Here is a 20155-nt window from a genome sequence, read left to right as displayed (position 1 = left end):
TAAGTTATTTGTCACTGGTACCGTAGCATTTTATGCTTCCCGTTTAAAGTCGCCTCTGAATTAGTCAATGGAATATATGATATAATATATAATTGGTCACTACACTCTTGAGTGTTATAGATAGATATATATTTACAATTGCAATATGCGCGTAAGATAGTGAAAAAGAATATACATATAATGGTAACTAGCGTGTGGCTGTTACTGCCACCGTTTTGAACCTGGTTGTCTTAGGTGGCCAATACTGGCGCTTTTCCTTATACCTGAAATGAAATTTGTGAATAAAGTTGAGAGACAAGTATGCGAGGAAGAAAATGGAGAGTTGCAAGTTTAGTTTGAGACTTTGAGTTTGACATACCCACCTGGAGCTGGTGACATCTTAGGAGGGTCCCTTTGTGTTTTCGTGGGAGATGGGACTCGCACTGATGCTTTCTTCATCGATTGAACGCTTCTTTGTAATGTTTTCGGTCTGCATAATAAAAACAAGAAGAAGAAATCAACACTATCATTTCTGAACTTGATATATATATAATTCTTTAGCACTACTACTCACTTGTCCATCTTATCTGATGATTTTGAGCTTTCAGAACCATAACCATAATCAGAATTATTGTTGGATCTTTCATCAAAGTCTGCATCTGTGTAACTCCAGCTTTCCCGAGGAGTTTTGTCTCCTCCAATAGAGGATTTCGTTCGTCGGAGAGATTCATCCCTCGGACTTCTGCTTGTGCTTGGTCTTTGGAGTTGCTTAAAGTGAAGTAATTGTAGCCGCTCAATCTCCTCGTCTTTTTTCGACACACTGTTCTTCAGAGAAGCCACCTGTTCCATTAATTCTTTCACATCCTTGCTCTCTTTATTACTTCGTGCAGCTCCTAACTCAATTCCAGAAACCCTTTCAGCAAACTTGAGAGTACTCATTGTTTCGGAATACGAATTCACGTCGGAGTTGATTTGGATAAACATGAGCGTCTTTGCGTGACCACCAAGAGAAGCTTGGAGTAGCTGAGTGAGCTTGCTGTTTCTATATGGCACATGAGAGCTCTTTTGGGAGAGGGCAAAGATCACATCTCCAAATGCAGACAGTGATTTGTTTATATGTTGTGCCTCCCTAAGCCTATCTCCGGTTACTTCAGACCGATCTACCCTTTCGCTTCCTGCCAAATCCACCAAATGAAGATTACCAACCAGTGTAGAACCCGAGTTCAAATCTTTCCCTCGAACATGAATCGTCACCACACTGTGTGAACGGCTACTTCTTTCATTCATGGCAGTAGCGCTTATGGCTCTATTTTTTAGTCCAATGTCCATTAGCTTAATCACATCTGAAGGCGCATTAACATGGAACATGCTTGCATCAGGCACTGCCAATCCTTCTGGCTGCGAGTGAGTAAGTATCCCAAGTGTGTGCAAATCAAGGAAACAACACTCGCATAACAAATCAAAATATATATTATTTGCGTCTTCTTTTAAATACATATGCAGCATATATATAAAGAAAAAGGATATCTTTGTCTAGGAGAATGATCATTTAATAACAAATCGCGCACTTGCTCATTGTATATCTCAACCATTTGAACTCCGATCTCATACTCAATGGAGCTCGTTCTACTCGTGGAAAGTCTGAAAAGATCATTCAGAGCCCGATAATTAACACCAAGATTCTCGCTAGTTGCTCCGGTTGGACCAGTCTAACAAAAGTTTCCATCTTATAGAATCAGAACGAAGTTCCTTCAATTATATAGCATTAAATTAACATGTGCGGGGAAGGTTCATACCATTGTGTAAGTTTTCCCTGAACCAGTTTGACCGTAAGCAAATATGCATACATTATATCCATCAAGAACTGATCTTGTAAGTGCCTGTATGTCGGCGTATACATCCGCTGCATCATTCAAACAGTATCGATCATCAGATTGTGAACAATGCAACTCAATAGAAAACCCTGAGTATACAGAATTGAACCTTGAGTTGCGTCAGGCCCGAAAACCTTGTTGAATTTGAATGACCGGAGAGCATCTTTCCCTTGCTTAGAGGGATTTGCCACAACCAAATTATCTTCTCCAATGTGTTCTATAATGGACTGTTTTTCTTTGGCCCCAGCAGTAAATGGTTTAATGCGACAATACACTCTGATGTTTCCTGCATCCAAAAAGAAAGAAATTATGTGAATTCCCTATTCACCTACATTGGATGATCCCGAATAAAAGTAGCAAAGATAATGGCACCTTTTAATTCTTGGATTTCATTGAACAATTTTCGATTTTCAGCCACAACAACCTGATAGTTCTCGGCTGCATGCGCCAGTGATTTAAGGTTTACACCTGAGCGGTTTAAAATAAAATGATTAACAGCTTCTTGTTAACCAAAGTGTAAAATAAAATAGGAAGAGTGAGCACTAACATGACATGTGAACAACAGAACATACCTAACTGATTACACTCCTCTGCATAAACCTTTTGCTCTTGCATAACATCTTGCTTAATGGACTCCCAAGATAATTTCATTATCTGCAAGTTTTCAAAAGTTTGCACACAAGATTATAATGCTTAGCATCGTGAATATCATATTTGACATCAACACATTTGTAAGCGTACCTCTAGCTTACTAGATTGAAAAGTTACAACGTTTAGCATCTGGTTCTTTTTCATGTTCCACTCGTTATATTTTGAAACATAAGAAGACTCAAGCTCTTTACACTTATTGCGCCATTCTTCTAATTGCTGCTCATATGCTTTAGTTTTCTGTTCTATTTCTGCTTTAGCTTCCATAGCCTCTACTTCTAATCGTGAGCATTTTAATTCAAGTGCTTTTTTGCTTGTTTCTAAATCTTCGGTCAATGCTGAAATTTCCAAAATTTTGTCCTCCTGCTTTTTCATGGACCTTTCAAAATCCCTGTCATCAGGCTTATTTTCTTCCACTGCGAACTTCTCAGCCTGCACTTAACACGAATATGCGAATGAAAACCTCTTTTCTAAGAGGTGTATATGTTGCTAATCACGCAAAGTAAGAAAACATTACTTTTCGCAGATGAAGCTGGCTAGCAATGATCTGTTATACAAAGTTCCCTCTGATAAATAGAAACTCTAACAAATATGGAAAGAATTTAAAAGGGATACAGTTCTGACATAACGAGTACTAGACAGAGTTACTTATGATACCTCATCCTCTTCTATATTATTTCCAACCGCAAGCGCCTCAAGTGCTCTAATTCTGGATTGATACTTTTCTTCACGAACCTTGAAAAGATTGCTTTGCTGAAGGCACAGGACAGGTCAAGAAAGTGATATGATGAAATCCATGCAGAAAGAAAAACAAGTCAAAGTAGTAATAAGTGTATTTGGCATACAGTTCTTGAATGTTCTGCTTGGGCTGACATGCGGCGCTCAAGCTCCTGGGAAACTTTTCTCAACAAGCAGGCGACGCGCTGAATAACAAACATAAATATTAATGAATGAACGAAATGAACAATGTGCAACACAAACCAGAAATCTGTTAAGGCCATACATACATAAGGCATTTCACCGTTTCGTTTTTCAACGGTTTCTTCAAGAATACCATTCACAACACCCAGAAGTGACTGAGTTGGAGCATTCTGCAACATCAGATACTGCAACATATGAATGATGCTGTATTACATTCATACCAACGTGCAAATGTGGATTGAACTCACGTCTAAACTGACTGATTTCACCATTTCTGATATTTTTGTTGGAGAAAGATCTGCGTAACTTTCTTCTTTCCCTTGAAACACCTCGTATCCCTCGTGGAACTTGTGACCCTGGTGCAGTAATGAAGTTGGTGACTCTGCAATGAGTAACACTTGATGAATTGCAGGATAGCAGATACATATCTCAGGATGGAGATTCAAGTATAGTTATCTTAATGTGAGGTTAATAGCTAAATGTGAAGTTAATAGCTAAGAACCATTCGACAATTTGACATATTTGACTAAACTGCTATCTAACGGTTTTCAACTATCAACTTTACAGGAAGACAACTGCATGCAAGTTTTATGTCTTAGGAGATATGTTTTTTCCACCTGTCAAGAATGGGCTACTCAGGGAACGATGGTGCTTTGTGGTCGTCTCGGATGATGGTGGAAATGGAACACTGGGAGCTGTAATCCCGTGAGGGCTTCCTACTTTGGAATTAGTGGTAGAAGAATTGTTATCCCAGAAAACATTCTGCAAACTCTTTGCTCGGAGTGATAACAAGCAATCCACAACGACCTTCATGGATCCCTACACAAATACCAATTACATCAACATTTATGTTGTTCTGTATATAAGATCTATACTGAGAAGTGAGAATGCATGTGTCTTATACCTTCTCCAGGTCTGATATTGAAAACTGAGGCAATCCCAATGCATCCATAGCTTTCAGAAACGATTTTAGATTTTCTTCATGATCAAATTCACTAACCTACAAGAGGGAAGCTAAGCCAAACTGAGAGAGAGGTAACATCTAAAATCAATAGTTAATGCTAATTAATTCCAGCTTAAAAAAATTAGTATTACCACCGGGACGGAACCTGGACGAAGCTTGTTCAGTATCTGACACAAAACGATACCATCCCTCAAGCATGCTCTTAAGACATCGTCCGTGATATTTATCGGTAAGTTCAGTGAAGGAAGAAGGGTAGATATCCATTGAACCAAAAGCAATCGATGTTTCGCTGAAAATAATTAATAATGTTCAAGTAATAAAACCTTGAGTTGAGGAGTACATCAAATGCAAATTATTAGTAATTACTAAGAAGGGGTTAAGTCCCATCTTCCATCGATCATACCTTCAACCTCGCCATGAATAGAGACTATAAAACCATTTTTACAAATTCCAGTAGAAATGGGCTTTGGGCTGCCCATTTCTTTGGATTCTGTATTGTGGTTCTCTGATGTGGAATTATTCATTACTAGCTATGTCCCTGGAGGAACAATCAACCTCAGATTTTCATTGAGCCATGTTTCAACCAAATTCGCAAGGAATCGTCACATTTCCTGTAAAGCTCTCCAAAGCTGAAATTAATATCCAATCCATCCCAATCGAAGTTAAAGCTAGAACTTAGAATCACGGTAGTGTAAACTAATTATATCACAGAATGCAACGCAATGTAAACAAGACGAACTATCTAATAGAGGGCATTTTATCAATCAATCAAATAAGCAGATCGAGGGCCAGAAAATGTGTCATCTATCTAACAGAAAAAGCAAAGATCTTAATGCAACTATAATTAATTGGATTGAGGGATGAGCACATGCCATCATCTTCCCAAAGAAGAAATATTGAGAAGCTGGCCACGGAAGGCCGGTGCTGAAGAAAACAAATTTATTGTGCATGCGATATGGATGCCGAAAATCCAACGCTACATGTTAAATTTCAAAGATTTCATTATGACATTAATTTAATTTTCATAACAATTTCTCATTGCCATTTAACAGGATCCCGGAGAACCAAAAAGCAAGAGAAAAAAAAAAAAGAAGAAGAGAAGAGAGTCAAAAGAGGAGATCGAGTCCATTCAATTACCAGATTTTTACAAATTAATTCATCACATATTTTTTTTTTTGTTATCTATTGTTGAGGAATGTTACGTGCGTTACGTTGGTGGGAAAGTGCGAGAAGAGAGAGCGGGAAAGAGAAGATCAGAATAGTGGCGGGAGAATAGGCGAGGAAGTCTCTCTCTGTACCAGCGCCACACGACCAACCGCCAAACCACGCAACTTATACACGCATGCCACGTGTCAAACGCTACTTTTGTGTTGTCGTTGCTAAGACTTTCTTCCTTTCCTCAAAGAAACAGTCTTCAACCTTGGACTCCATTCTTACTTGCTATTTTAACGAGTCATATGCAGAAATAAAAAAAAAATAGAAAAGAAAAAAACTGTTAATTACCTAATGCCTTTTATTGAGTCATGTGAATGCACATCTTATCTTGTATATACTATGTACCATATCATAATTCATAATCTTGGACATATGGACATTTCGTCTCCTGTTTGTTTCATTCTTTATTCTTTTTGGTTAACATTCTATCTATTATTAGCCAAATATATTTTCTTTTCAACTATTTAACTTTCATGAAATTATAACAGAATTTCTACAAATAAGTAATAATACAAGAATTTAAAAGAGTTTTACATATAAGTAATTAATTTTTATATTTAAAACTAAAAAATTATCTAACCGTTTCAATATGATTAATTTACCGTATAAAATTCTTTACGCTCCATTAAAATTAAGTTCATAATGCAATATGTTATAGTGGTTTTTTGATATTCCATCGAATTGACATTCATCAACAGCCTAAAGTTTGGGATTTTTGTTCAAAATCTAAATTTTGAGAGTAGAATATACTCTCATCTTATAGGTACCAATGAAAGAAGCGGAAAAAAAAAAGGGTTTAAAGGTATTTTTATGAGCAAACATGGTAAAGAAATATGTTGAATACATATCAAGTTGCGAAAACCGGACCCATCAATAAATTGATAAGGTTATTGGTTTATTAGTTCGATCAGAGTTTAACTAGAATTTAATCGGTTTAATTAAATATTAAATAAAATTATTTTTAATTCAATATATAATTTTAAATATATAAATTCAATAATTTTTAACTTAATAAAATTTAAAATTTTACAATTGTACATAATAAATTATCCATAATTTAATATTAGAAGTTCACAAACAATTTTAAACATCAAAGTTCATAACTAAAAACAATCAAAACGCACATACTATTCTACTATCAAAAGAAATATTAACAAATAAGTTTTTAAAAGATAAAATTAGTGCTAAGCAGCTTACTAGAGAGATTTAACTTATCAATTTGATATGTTTGTACTCAAAAGAAAAAGGCTAATGAACAAAAGAATTAGATATATACTCCGAGTCTATTCACTTATCAATTATTAACAATTGTTTCAAATTTGTACACAATATGATGATGATAATGATGATATATATATAAAAGATAGGAGACTTTTAAATATTATCTAAAGACCAATTAATACATTTATTATCTGAGCGCATAGAATCCAAAACTGTGTCCCAAGAGATAATGCATTAAATTATAACATAAGATTAGAAGTTCTACTTTAACAATGACCGGAAAAACTATCATCTTCAATGGTTTCATTACCTCCTTTCAAATTGAGATTCCTGGTAATGTGGATCTAAATATTCTTTTGGGGATCTCTTTGTCATGTTAGCATTCACTTTTCCACTACTAATAAGCTCCCTTAGGTTGTCCACTTTCTTTTCCCTACCAGTCCCACTAGCTCTCTTCTCAGCTTCTTTCATCTTTTGCTTGAACCTCAATTTTCGGTTTGGTGGATTTGTCTCTTGTTTTGATTGTGAAGGAGGGGCTCCGTGTGGTCCGAAATATATGTTCTCTTCTTTCTTAACCTATACAAACAAATACAATTATTTAGCTTAAAACATTCTATCCAAGTAGTTCCATCCAAAGCAAAAAACTTATGAAATTTTCACAATAAAAAATAACACTTTGAGATGACCTTTGTGGTAGAATTTAAGGATTCTATGTTTGGAATATGCGGTTTATTTTGATCCGAGTCAATTCCCAAACTTGGAATCACAAACCCCCTCGGTGTCTACGAGTCAAAAATCACTCATTGAATATCAGAAATAGAAAATCTATGTGTTTAGATGCATGTAACTTTAAGAGCAGAGAGACAGCATTTACTTACCGGCAGCAAGAGACAGACGACGGTCGAAGATAGAGAGAGGGAGAGCTCGAACAAAGGAGACTACGACGGCGACAAAGCTTCCATGCGACGGCGACGCAGCTTCTTAGGATGGTGACACAGCTTTCACACGCACACGCACACGCGCGCGCACATACACAGAGTTTGAACAGAGGAGACGACTGATAAATCACTATTTAATAGTAAATTTTGGGTTGAATTGAGTGGATTTTATCAACTTATCTTGCATTTATTCACTGAAATAGCATGGTTTTTTGAATTTCTCCTAATTGTGCTTAATAGTTAAAAACATGCTTTTTAGGCTCTTAAAACCTAAATTTAATTCACTTCTATTTCATTCGATGCCTTGATGTGTTTCTTGAGTGATTTTAGGCTTAGAAGACAAGGATGGCTTGAAGAAGTGAATAAAAAACATGTAAAAGTGGAGAATTTATGAAGAAATGAAGTTTTGGAAGTCTGCCCATTTGCGCGTACGCATGCCTCATGCGTATGCATAACTGTCAGCACGTGATTTACTTAAGTAAACACTTGGGTTGCGATTTCAGGCCAATTTTGGGCCCAATCCAACTCATTTCTGAAGTATTTGATGTAATTCTCAAGGAGGATCAAGGAGAGAGCAATTAGGATAGATTTTAAAACCATGTTTTAGGTCATTTTCTAGAGAGAGAAGCTCTCTCTTCTCTCTAGAATTTAGGGTTTAGATTAGTTCTCTCCATACATTTAGGTTTTAATTCTTGTTTTGATTTAGTTTTTCTTACAATTCCTTGTTATTGCATCTTTGTTTTCTTAGTTTTATTTGTTATTTCCTTTATTTTGTTGCTTTTGACCTTATGAATTCTTGTTGATTTTGATTTTCATTTAATGCAATTTTATGTTTTTATATCCTTTGATGTTTGCCTTAGTTATTGTTATTGTTATCTTGCATTTGGTAGCTTTAGATTTTATTGTTATTGTAATTTTACCATACTTTTATTTTATACCTTCCAAGTGTTTGTGAAAATATTTCTCTTAGTTTTAGGGTAGATTTTCACATTATTGGCTAGGATTTGAGCAATAAAGGTGACCTTGATATCATTAATGTCCGAATTGAGTGACAATTAGAATATTTAATTAATCTTATTTCCATTAATGAGTAAGACCTATGGATTGAGATTGATTAAGCCCGGTTGACTTATCTCACCATTAGAGATTGACTAATTGGGTTTGCTCTTATAATTGTCATGTCATGGTTAGTGATGCAAAAGTCGTTGATATCCAATATTGATTAGTGATATAGAGTTGTTAGTTGTTCTTATTTTCATTGATGAGTAAGACCTATGGATTAAGACTGACCATGCCTATTTGATTTTCTCCCGATGGCGGAGATGACTAAATGGGATTAACTCTAGGTAATCACCAAGTTTATGGTCCATGACTCGGATAGGAAGCTTTGATTCTCAATCCTAGCCAGGAATGTCTTTTAGCATTTACATTTCCTTTAGTTGTTAATTTTATTTTCTTGTCATTTATTTTCCTGCCTGTTTATCTACAAACCCCACCCCTTATACTCATAACCGATAATATGCGCATCTCACTGTAATTCCTTTGAAAGACGACTCAAGGTTTAAATATTCTCAGTTTTTATTGGTTTACATTGTGACAAATAAATTAAACTTTGATCGAGAGTCAATTGCTGGTATGGAACTATACTTGCAACAGAATTATTTTTGTGAAATTTCGAACCGACATTAATTCTCGTATCAAGTTTTTGGCGCCGTTGCCAGGGAATTGCAATGTGTGCTTGTTATTGGTTATTGTATATATGTTAATATTGTGAATATGTTTGCTTTTTGTTTCTCGTCTAGTTTTTGTTAGTTTTAGGAGTTTGTTTTCTTTATTTCTTAATAGTTTTTATCTTGTTACTTTCTATTTCCACTATAAATTCTCACCCTTTTGATTATAAGTTTAGTTACAACTATGTTGCAGGAAATGCGAACTTTAATGATGGTAGGCACTATGGGAATAAAAGTCAATTGAGAGAGGAATCGCATTCTTCTGAACGGACTTCTGGGTATCCGTATCAATTTTCTCCATTCGACAATGATCATAATCCACCCCATAATGCACACCAATATGAACCGACTCCTCAACATTGTTCTCAACCTTACTCACAAGCCCCATCTTACCAAACACCTTCCCATAACCCATATCTACCGCCAACCTCATGTACCACACCTTTGTGACCATTATGAACGAAAACCCGTAGAACTACCACCATTCCAATACCAATACCCCAAGAGCCACCAATTCCATATACACCACCTCACTATTCTAACTAATATGAGCACCTTCTAATTATGAAACCTTTCTCCCAAACAACGAACCCTCCTCTCCACCTCAAGGACTCATGGATGACACTCTCATTTCATTTCTTCAAGAGCAACGTGAAGCTCGAAAAAGGTAAGAACAAGTCATGGCTACCTTGACCGAGGTAGTAAGCAACTTAGCCTCACAATGCTTGTGCAATCAAGGCACTCCCATTGTCGAATATGGAGAATCAATTAAAGAGCGTAGTATAAAAGAGAGGTTAGAATCTTAAGTGGAGAATGAGGAATGGACTTATGTATTAGAACAAGTGGAGAAAGCCGAAATTATTGAAGAGGAAGAAGTGGTTGAAGACTTAGGAGATGTTGAGTGTAAGCCGAATGGAATTTTGATGATCAACTTGAAGACGGGTGTGAAAACAAGATTTAGGATCCTAGATTACAAAGGGAGGATTAATTTTGGGAGCTCCTAGCTTGTTGTGAACTTCATCAAGGCTTGGTGGACATCAATTGGAGTGTTGGAGCATACTTGAAGTCCAAGCATTGGTGGAAGTTCAAGGATGAATACAAGCACAAGCCACCATAACAAAGAGCTTCCCAAATATCCAACTTAAGGACTATAACTAAAAGTGTTACGTGGAAAACACCCCACCATGGTAAACTCTTTCTATTTTTCTCTTTTGTATATATTGGTGAATAAGTTTGATTTCCATTTAGTTTAATTAGTTAAGCTTTCTTAGTAGTTTAACATGTTTAATAAGGTTTGGCAATGTTTTAGTAACTTGTTGGATGTTTGGAATGCTTAGTTTGGTGCAAAGAGATGGAAATTTTTTTTTGAAAAATAGAGCACCAGTCATGCATACGCATGACCCCCACGAGTTCACCAAATCATGCGTACGCATGCCTTTTGCGTACGCATGATCCTCTTTCCTGAACCAAAAGGGAATTGTGTGAGAATCATGTGAGTATCATGCGTACGCATAACCTAAAAAAAATTCGCATTCGTGCGTATGCACACTCTGTTATTTTTCCCATGTCATGCGTACGCATGCCTTCCGCATACGCATGATTCCCCTGTTTCACATACTTTTCTTTTCTTTTCTTCTCTTCTCTCCACTTCTTTTCTTCTTCTCTCTTCTCTTCTATTCTTTCCCTCCTTTAACTACCATCCACCACCATTCACCATCCACCACCATCTCCATTAGTTAGTTAGCTAGTTTAATTCTCTATTTTAGTAGATTAGGTGGTTAGGATAGGTTAGATTAGGTGAAAAGTGTTGGATTATTAATCTAATTTGCTTTGATTAAATGGGATTATCTAGGTAATCACCAGGTTTGTAGTCAATGACTCGGATAGGAAGCTTTGATTCTCAATTCTAGCCAGAAATGTCTTTTAGCATTTACATTTCCTTTAGTTGTTAATTTTATTTTCTTGTCATTCATTTTCTTGTCTGTTTATCTGCAAACCCCACCCCTTATACTCATAACTGATAATATGCGTATCTCACTGCAATTCCTTTGAGAGACGACCTGAGGTTTAAATACTGTCAGTTTTTATTGGTTTGTATTGTGACAAACAAATTAAACTTTGATCGAGAGTCAATTGCCAGTTTGAAACTATACTTGCAACGGAATTATTTTTGTGAAATTTTGAACCGACATTAATTCTTGTATCAACGATGACGGAGCTTCCACACGCCACAGATCTTCCACACGCGACGCCTATACCCAATGGAGAAGAGTGGCGATGAAACGAGTTGGGTTGCGGTGCTAGGGTTCTTCACTTTGTTTTTTCAATTTCCAAATTTCCCTTTTCAGTTTTAGAGAGAAGAGGAGTGGGAATGGGGTTGGGGCTGCGTTAGGGTATTAGATTTTAGAGTTTTCTTTTTTTTTTTCCAGCCCATAAAACGACGCTGTTTGATGGGGTAGTATAAACTGAAAACCCTTTAAAAAACTATCCGGTTCTGCCAATTTATTGGTTAACCGTCAGTTTGACCAATTTTTTTTATCAATTTTTTGCCAGGCGATTTTTGAGGCTAACCGAATTGACTTGGTGACCGATTCCCGGTTAACCCGGTTGAATCTTTCAGTCCGGTTCAGTTTTCAGAACTATGATACATATACATATAAAGTGAAATTGAAGTATTTTTCTAAATCTTGAGAGTGGAGATTAAATCAAGATAACATAAGAATATTACTCCTTTTCATCCCAAGTGCAATGAACAAACTGCACAATATTTTTTTTTTTACATTTTACCTCATATTGTACAAAAATAAAATAGGGAAAGGTTAAAAGAATAACACAATTATATATTTTGGTTCAACCTTCAAGTACAATGAGACCTACATTTCGTCTCCACTACAAATTATGATAAAATTTTGACTATAATTAAACTAATTACAACCACCGATTTTAATGAATTAAAACCTAACTCATCAGCAACCAATAAGTTCAAATCAAGTCTATAAACCAACAAATTCACACCAAGTTTATCAAACTAGTGAATTTAAACCAAAATTACTGAACCAACATACTCAACCTAGCTAATCATGCAAAACTACTAAACTCAAACCAAGTTTAGCAACCTCCTAATTAAGCGTTGATCCAGATTAGAAAATGGGGACAATATAAACTCAAAGCAAGTTCATACCTCTAAAAATATCATTACAATGAATATAAAATTTCTAGATTTTTCTCAACCTATCCCTCCTATTTTTTTAAATTTATGGCTTTTATTGATTCTTCACATATTTAGCAACTTAGTTTTTTTTATTTTACAGAAAGAGAGAGATACAAAGAGTTAAAATTTTCTAATTAGAGAAAATAAAAGATATTTCTATGTAACCATGAGGTGAGAAAAGTAAAAATCTTTAAGAGAAAAAATGTTGCTGAAGATGCTTTCTTTTTTTGTCTTCAATTCTAGAAAATACAAGCTACATAATAAATGCCAATTTTCCAAAATTCTAGAACCTTATCATGATCGTTTCTGGTTTTTCTCCAGCTATACCACTATTGTTGTAGGTTGTCTTTGCTCCATTCTGACTTTGCCAAGTGAGTTGTTGTGATTGCCCTTTCTCCTTCTAATCATTTGTACTAGAATGTGGTAATTCTTTCTTTTCTTTGATTCCAAGTAACAATAATTAAGCAAATAAATGTTGCTCAAAATCTAATGTAGTGAGCTTGGACATTATTCTACCCAGCTTCAACATTAATGATACCTTGTGATTGTGATAGGATGACATCAGAAACCTTTTTGCCTTTGTCCTTAGGACTAGGACTTCGACTCTTTGCACGTACACTTGCTTTCATCTAGCTTTGGCTTGATAGCAGTCTCACACTTGTCATTTTGTCAATACACATACATCTCTAGATGACCTTGGCAAGTCAATGGTTCTAAAATATCCTTGGCAAGGACACATAATCATTAGTATTATGCCCATACTTATGATGGAAAGCACAATATTTGGTGTTGTCTATGGATTTTAAATCTTGATAAGTACCAACTTTAGCAGGTGACTTGATGAGTTTTTCATGTAAGCTTTCCTTGACAATGTCCTCCCTTTTCGTGTTGAATTTTATGTAACTATCATAATGTGGGAACATCCAAAATGGTCAATAATGATCCTTGATATCAAGAGACCTGTCTTGCCATACCTTCATTGATCATGTTGAGTTTGGGAAGATAAGATGGGTTGTCTTTTGGGTCGCTGAGTAAGACAAAGCTCTCCTATCTCCTATACCCCAACAATCTTTTCACGAAACTCAGCCAAAGTCTTTGGCTTAACCACTACTATAACCTCTTGAAACCTTCTTAGTTTTAAACCACTCTTGATAGCGTGAGAAATTGTGTTCGACAAGTAAAGAACCAAAGGAAGAACATAAGATCTTATAAAAGAGATGAAATAAGAACAAAAGAATGATTAGGGAATCAAAGAAAAAAAAAGGGAATACATATGGCAGAATATAATTTCATAATGGTGAATCACACATCATACATTACTAACTAGTGCTCAATATATACTAAGCTAACTCAAACTAGCTAATTATTTGCCTAACTAACTAGATAAATATCAGGAAACAGAAAGTTGTTAGGTCAGCAAACTTTCTTGAATAATTCTTCTTCTCAACTAACTTTTTGGCAAATTTTGAATCTTCCTCAGGTCTCACATCCTCTCGCAAGTTTGATACATGAGCATCTTTAGTTGTTTTCTTTAGTATTTCTTTCTATAAAGTTAGTGAATTTGTTATTTTTAATTGAAATTTTTAGTGCTTTAATTAATGTTTTTTGGAGTTGCTTTGAGCTTTGGTATGTATAAAAAAGTGTTGGAAATAAACAAGAATAAGGGTAAAAAGAAGCAAGCAAGAGATACACTAGGAGCAAAAATGGAAAGAGCCAAACAGAGAAGCTTCTATTCAAAGCTAAACCACAAAACCAACTTCTAGTAAGCTTAACGATATTATCAACTCTGACCTCTCTATGATCTAGCGAGCATAACTTGAGCTACAAAGGTCTAAAAGAAGTGGTTTCAGTTGCGTTAGAAAGCTAACATCCAGATCTTTCCAACGATACATAATAGTTTATATTGGACGTTCAGTTTGGGCCTTAAACTACCTTCTCCTTTCAGCATCTGAAAAATAGCTCACGTTCAACGTGAGGCATCCTGCGTCCAACATGCACTAACCTCTCCACACTCCATCAAGCATAACATGAGTTATAGAGGTCCAAATAAAATGGTTCTAGTAGTGTTAAAAAGCTAACATTCAGAGCTTTCTAACAATATATATATGCTGGACCTGAGTCTAACACCACCTTTTTCCGCTTTGAAAGTAGCCACACTCACTCCACGTCCAACTTAAGAAGCCTCACGTTGAACGTGCCACCAAGTTTCACCTCCAGGGGCTACTCCAAGTCCTTGCGTTCAACACATGGACTCTTGCGTCCAACGTATGGGCCAGCCAACCTCCCAGGGATACTCCAATCCTTCACTAATCTCTTTAACTTCAAGTGCTTATTTTGTTGGCCCAAGATTTAGTTTCAAGCCCATGATTTCAACAAAGCATCTCATATCAAGTTTTAAATTTCAACTACAAGGAAGATCACTAGAGTTAATAGAGTAGATTTGATTTAATTAGATTTGATTATGTTTTGATTTAGTTTGGAATTTAAATTATTAAAGTTTTGTTTAGGTTTTAAAACAAGTGAAGAACATTATCCAGGGAGATCACACTCCGGAACATCATTATACACTACACTTTATAGTTTTGTTTTCATTTCACCATGAGCAACTAATCTCCTTTGTTAAGGTTAAGAGCTCTGTTCATCTTTTTATGGATTATTAATCTAAATGTCTTACTTTATTTGAGGTTTATGCTTTGATCTAATTCATGATTGAGTTTTCCTTCTTCATCCCTAAAGATTTATAATTGTTGAAAAATATTCTAACTCCGATTTAGATTCTAAATATTGTTTTGAGAAAAAGTAATATTTGAATTAGCTTGAAAACTCTTTCTCACTACTTTTTTATTTAACTAGGAATAGTGTTTCAAAGAGTGTGTGACACTTTGTAAGTTTCAATTGTTTAGGATTAGCTTGGATAAGTGACATAAAATTCAACGTAAGGGCTATTCTTGAATCTTACTTGAAATTAAATTGGTTTTATGCTTATTCTCTTTTCTTAAATAATTGACTAAGGAATTAGCGATTAATTAGGTTAAAGAAAAATTGAATTACCAAGGAATTGTGATCTGATTATTTATGATTTGTCGTGACCGATAATTGCATGCCTCAATTAAATGAACACAAGAATTATTTTCCTAAGGAGTGAATATCTCTAAAACCTTAATATTCTCACCATCATTGTCTTCACACTCACTATTTGCTATTTATTACTTTGCTTCTTTACACGTTTGAACTCTCATCTCTTTGATTTTGGTTTGTTTAATTAGAATAATCAATTAATCATTGTTGCTTAGTCCTTTAATTCTTGTGGGAATGATAACTCACTCACTGTGATATTACTTGATACGATTCGGTGTATTTGTCGAGTTGTGGTTTTGCAAAATTTCACATCAAAGTTGTACTTATAGAGATTCATAAGTGCCAATTTGGAATGACATACAACAAAGGGACTTGGAGCCTGTGATAGGGAGCAATTTGGTGACCTTTGCCAGAGCTTTGTCTCGTGTAACATGGCAATCGATCTCTATATGATTGGTCTGTTCATGAAAGACCAGATTGGCTGCTATATAGTAAGTGGATTGATTATCATAATAAATTGGCAAGGGATGCATGACTAGTACCCTAAAATCCTGTAGAAGATAGACTAACCATTGAGCATCACATGTGGCTAGACCTAACGTTCTATACTCTGCTTCAAATGAAGAACGAGAAATAGTAGTTTGTTTTTTACTTTTCTAGGATACAAGGGATGATCCAACGAAGAAGAAAAATCTAGATACCAATCTCCTAGGGTCAGGACACGTGCCACAGTCGTTGTCCAAGTAACCCTATGGAGACAAACTCGAAGACACATCAAAGAATAGACCAAGATCAGGTGTTGTCTTGAGGTATTCCAAGATACGAAGTCCAGCCTCAAAAAGAACATTAGTGGGTGAGTCCAAATATTGACTAAGCTTCCCAACAGCATAGTTAATATTTGGACAAGTGCTTGTCAAGTATACAAGCCTTCCAATTAGTTTTCTATACTCCGTACATGACGGTAATGGATGACTAGTGTCCTTGGTCAGCTTCATGATGTAGTCCATGGGGGCGGTTGCAAGTTGGGCACCAAGCATACCATATGATGCATTTACATCTTTAGTTATTTTTCCTTTAAGATTTCATTCAATAAAGTAATCATTCTTGTTAGATAAGCAATGACTTCATAGTTAAATGAGCAATACTTTGAGTTAGTTGAATTAATTTATTACAGGAGAAATTGGAAGAGAATTGGCAAAGATCAAAGAAGAAGTAGAGGTTAGGACTCATCATGAACAAGAAGCATATGAAAGGAAATCAAATAGAGAGCTCTCTAGGCCAAACAGAGAGCTCTTTGGACAAATAATTGGAAATAAAGAAGACTGGCCATGGGACGTGGCACCCTAGGCATGGCACAGCTAGAAAGAACAGAGGGTGTCATGCGTACGCATCTGACATGGGTACGCATAATTGGCGAGATTAGGCACATCATGTGTACACACAATAACACCAGCCGTTGCATGCAAGAACTTAGCCGTGCAATGTGAAGAGAGAAACAGAAGCTAATGGGAGCAATCAAAGGGAGTCATGTGTACGCATCTAGCATACGTACGCACAACTAGCACCACAAGAAAAATCATGCGTACGCATGACCGGCCGTGGGATGTGGAAAATAGCCGTGCGATGCCTAGGGAGAAACAAAGAGCAACTTGAGGCCAAATCCACTAAAGAAAGGATCACGTATAATGTGATATGCTTCACGTATGACATGAGGAATGGACAAAGAGCAAATGGGATCAATTTTGAAGCCCACGTTATATGTGAGTCATGGTGCATGTAATGTGAGACATGGTTCACTCCTAGGGGCCTCAATTCTTTCACCAAAGCTCTCCAATTCCTTAATATTTTAAGTGATTAACTCAAGGCTCAACATAAGCTCATAAATTCTAGCATTGATTGAGGATCATGGGGAGAAATATCTAAAGCTTGACATGAGGAGGAAAAGATCAACTAGTTAGATTTGATTTTGTTTTAAGTTGATTTTGTTTTAAGTTTTGAATTTAGGTTTGTTTTAGGGTCAGTATAAAAAGGAGATAAGTCACATATGTGTTCTCTTCTTCGGCAGTTTTGACAATTGATAATTTCTAGGTTTTTTCTTGAAACATGAGCCTCTAATATCCTTGGTTAATGTTAGGAGCTCTGTTGATTCCTATGAACTAATATTCTAGCTTTTTTACCTTTGATTAATGCATTGATGTTTTCCTAAGAAAAAGTTTTTGTTCTTCATCCAAAGGATTTGAATGTGTTAGGAAACAATTCTTCTCTGACTTGAATTCTTTTAATATCTTGAAAAAGTTGATTAATTAATTAAGCTTGAAAACTTCTTCTCACAATTTGTAAGTTTGAAAACTAGACTTGATAAATGACATTAAATCAACTGGGAATAATTCTTGTGAATTGTGTGGCTCTTGAATCTGTGAAAGCGCTCCACCTTTTTTTTTAAATAATTGACTAAAGGGAATAGCGATTAATTAGGTTAAAGAGAAATTGAATTACCAAGGGATTCAAATTTGATTACTAATGATTTTTCATAGATACATCATTGCATGATCAAGGTGGAAAGTGAAAAGTATTTTTTCGGAAGTCTCAACATCTCTAAAACCTTAACTCTCTTAATCATATTACTTTCTCAACCTATTTCAGTTTGCTCTTGTTTATTAATTATCTATTTTCATGCTATTTGCTATTGAAACCCTAAGTTTGTGCTTGTCTGACTAGAATAATCAATTGATCATTGCTTATTTAATCTGTTAATCCTCATAGAAATGATAAACCACTCCTGTGGTATTACTTGGTACGACTTGATGTACTTGCTGATCGTTTGTGGTTTTCTAAAATTTGCATCACCATACTCTTCTAATAATTCAAAGCAGTATTTTCCTGACACATAGCAATGCCTCGGCTGCTCCTAGCAAGTTCGAATCCCAGAAAGTACTTAAATTTTCCAATGTCATTGATTTTGAAGGCATTGTCTAAAGAAAGTTTTAACTAGTTGATTTCTTGAAAATCCTCTCCTTCCAAAATAAGATCATTGACATATACTAACACAACAGGAAAAACTGTGAAACTAAATTTAGTAAACAATCCATAATTATACATAGCCATGAGAAAATAGAGTAGCAATGAGCTTAGCATGTCATTGTTGGCTTGCCTGCTTAAGTCCATAAAGGGACTTTTGCAACTTACAAATAATTGAAGGGTCTAAAATGACAAGACCAGGAGGAGCCTTCATATACACCTCTTCCAAAAAATCTCCATGCAAAAAGGCTATGCTAACATCTAATTGGTAAACAAATCAATTCTTATAAGCTGCAATTGACAATAGAGTGTGAAGTGTAACCACTGGACTAAAGGTGTCAAAGAAGTTAAATCCTAGTTTTTGACTAAAGCCCTTGGCAACAAGGCGAGCCTTATGCCGCTCACCAGAGCCATCATCCTTAAGTTTGACTTTGAATACCCATCTGCACCCAATTGCCCTTTTACCAGCAAGTAGAGTAGTTAAAGTCCAAGTCTTATTTTCCTTGAGAGCCCTTAATTCCTCATTGATGGCTTCTTTCTAGAAAGGATGGTTAATGGCCTCAACATAGCTACTGGGTTTTATATTTGTACTAACTGCCAGTGAAAAAGTTTTATATTTGGGAGATAATGACTTATATGACAAAACCTTTGACAATGGATATTTATAAGAAACAATAAGGGTAGGAGCAGATTTTGCTAAAAAAAGGTGAAAATCTTGTAAATATGAAGGTTTTCATCTCTTTAGTGGATTTTCTTAATGCTATTTTAATGGGCTGATATAAAGATGCAGTAAGTAGTGGCAATTCAGTGTTTTGTTGAATGGATAAATGAGGTGCATTATCAGGTCTAATTGTAGAATGTAAATCTCTTTTCTCTATATGAAGATGCATTTTAGAATTATTTGGGGTGTAATGTGAAGAGTAGGTATTTGGATGCATGTATCTAGAATCAAAATTTAAGAAAAGATCATCATATGTGTATGGTATAATAGGTGCAGCATGCTCAGCAAATTGTGCTTGATGTGAAGATTCTATTTCAACTTGTCCAAAAGGAAAAATATGTTCATAAAACTTAACATTTTGAGATAGAAAAATTTCCCTTGAGGTTATGTCATACATGACGTAGCCTTTAGTTCCAAATTTGTGGCCTAAAAATACACATTTTCGGGATTTAGTATCCAATTTTTTCTGCTTGCAGTTAATTGGAGGCATATACTAAACAACTAAACACTCTAAAATAAAAAAATATTGGGCAATTTGTTGAATAAAATTTGAAAAGGTGAAGCATCTTTGAGTAATTTTCTTGGCAACCTATTAATCAAATGAATTGAGTGTGTTGCAGCATATTGCCATAGACAC

The 20155-nt window shown here is 35.4% G+C and overlaps 1 protein-coding gene across 1 annotated transcript; it reads right to left on the bottom strand.

Annotated features, from left to right (window-relative positions):
• Positions 1-60: 60 nt before the first annotated feature.
• On the bottom strand, positions 61-5839 carry LOC112738149 (kinesin-like protein KIN-14C). Its single transcript, XM_029291575.2, has 18 exons — positions 4790-5839; positions 4518-4675; positions 4327-4422; positions 4040-4241; positions 3671-3804; positions 3509-3592; positions 3347-3424; positions 3159-3254; positions 3019-3048; positions 2595-2933; positions 2426-2507; positions 2226-2321; positions 1963-2139; positions 1776-1882; positions 1526-1688; positions 554-1400; positions 363-469; positions 61-263 (listed from the first exon to the last, which is right to left on the bottom strand). Exons 1-18 carry the CDS (start codon positions 4908-4910, stop codon positions 202-204), a joined length of 2979 nt encoding a protein of 992 aa, XP_029147408.1. The 5' UTR covers positions 4911-5839; the 3' UTR covers positions 61-201.
• Between the last annotated feature and the right edge of the window lie 14316 nt (positions 5840-20155).

Source organism: Arachis hypogaea, chromosome 13, assembly GCF_003086295.3.
Source record: "Arachis hypogaea cultivar Tifrunner chromosome 13, arahy.Tifrunner.gnm2.J5K5, whole genome shotgun sequence".
In the NCBI taxonomy this organism is placed as follows: Eukaryota; Viridiplantae; Streptophyta; class Magnoliopsida; order Fabales; family Fabaceae; genus Arachis; species Arachis hypogaea.
The sequence above is the reverse complement of the archived record's forward strand: the minus strand, read 5'-3'. Positions and strand labels throughout refer to the sequence as shown.

Bases quoted from the DNA above. Each gene is read 5' to 3' on its own strand.
- LOC112738149 (XM_029291575.2), bottom strand. From the start codon at position 4,910: ATGAATAATTCCACATCAGAGAACCACAATACAGAATCCAAAGAAATG. The intron at 2,322-2,425 runs GTATGTTCTGTT...TAAACCGCTCAG, and splicing joins AGAGGAGTGTAATCAGTTAG to GTGTAAACCTTAAATCACTG. The intron at 470-553 runs GTGAGTAGTAGT...TTTATTATGCAG, and splicing joins TCATCAGATAAGATGGACAA to ACCGAAAACATTACAAAGAA.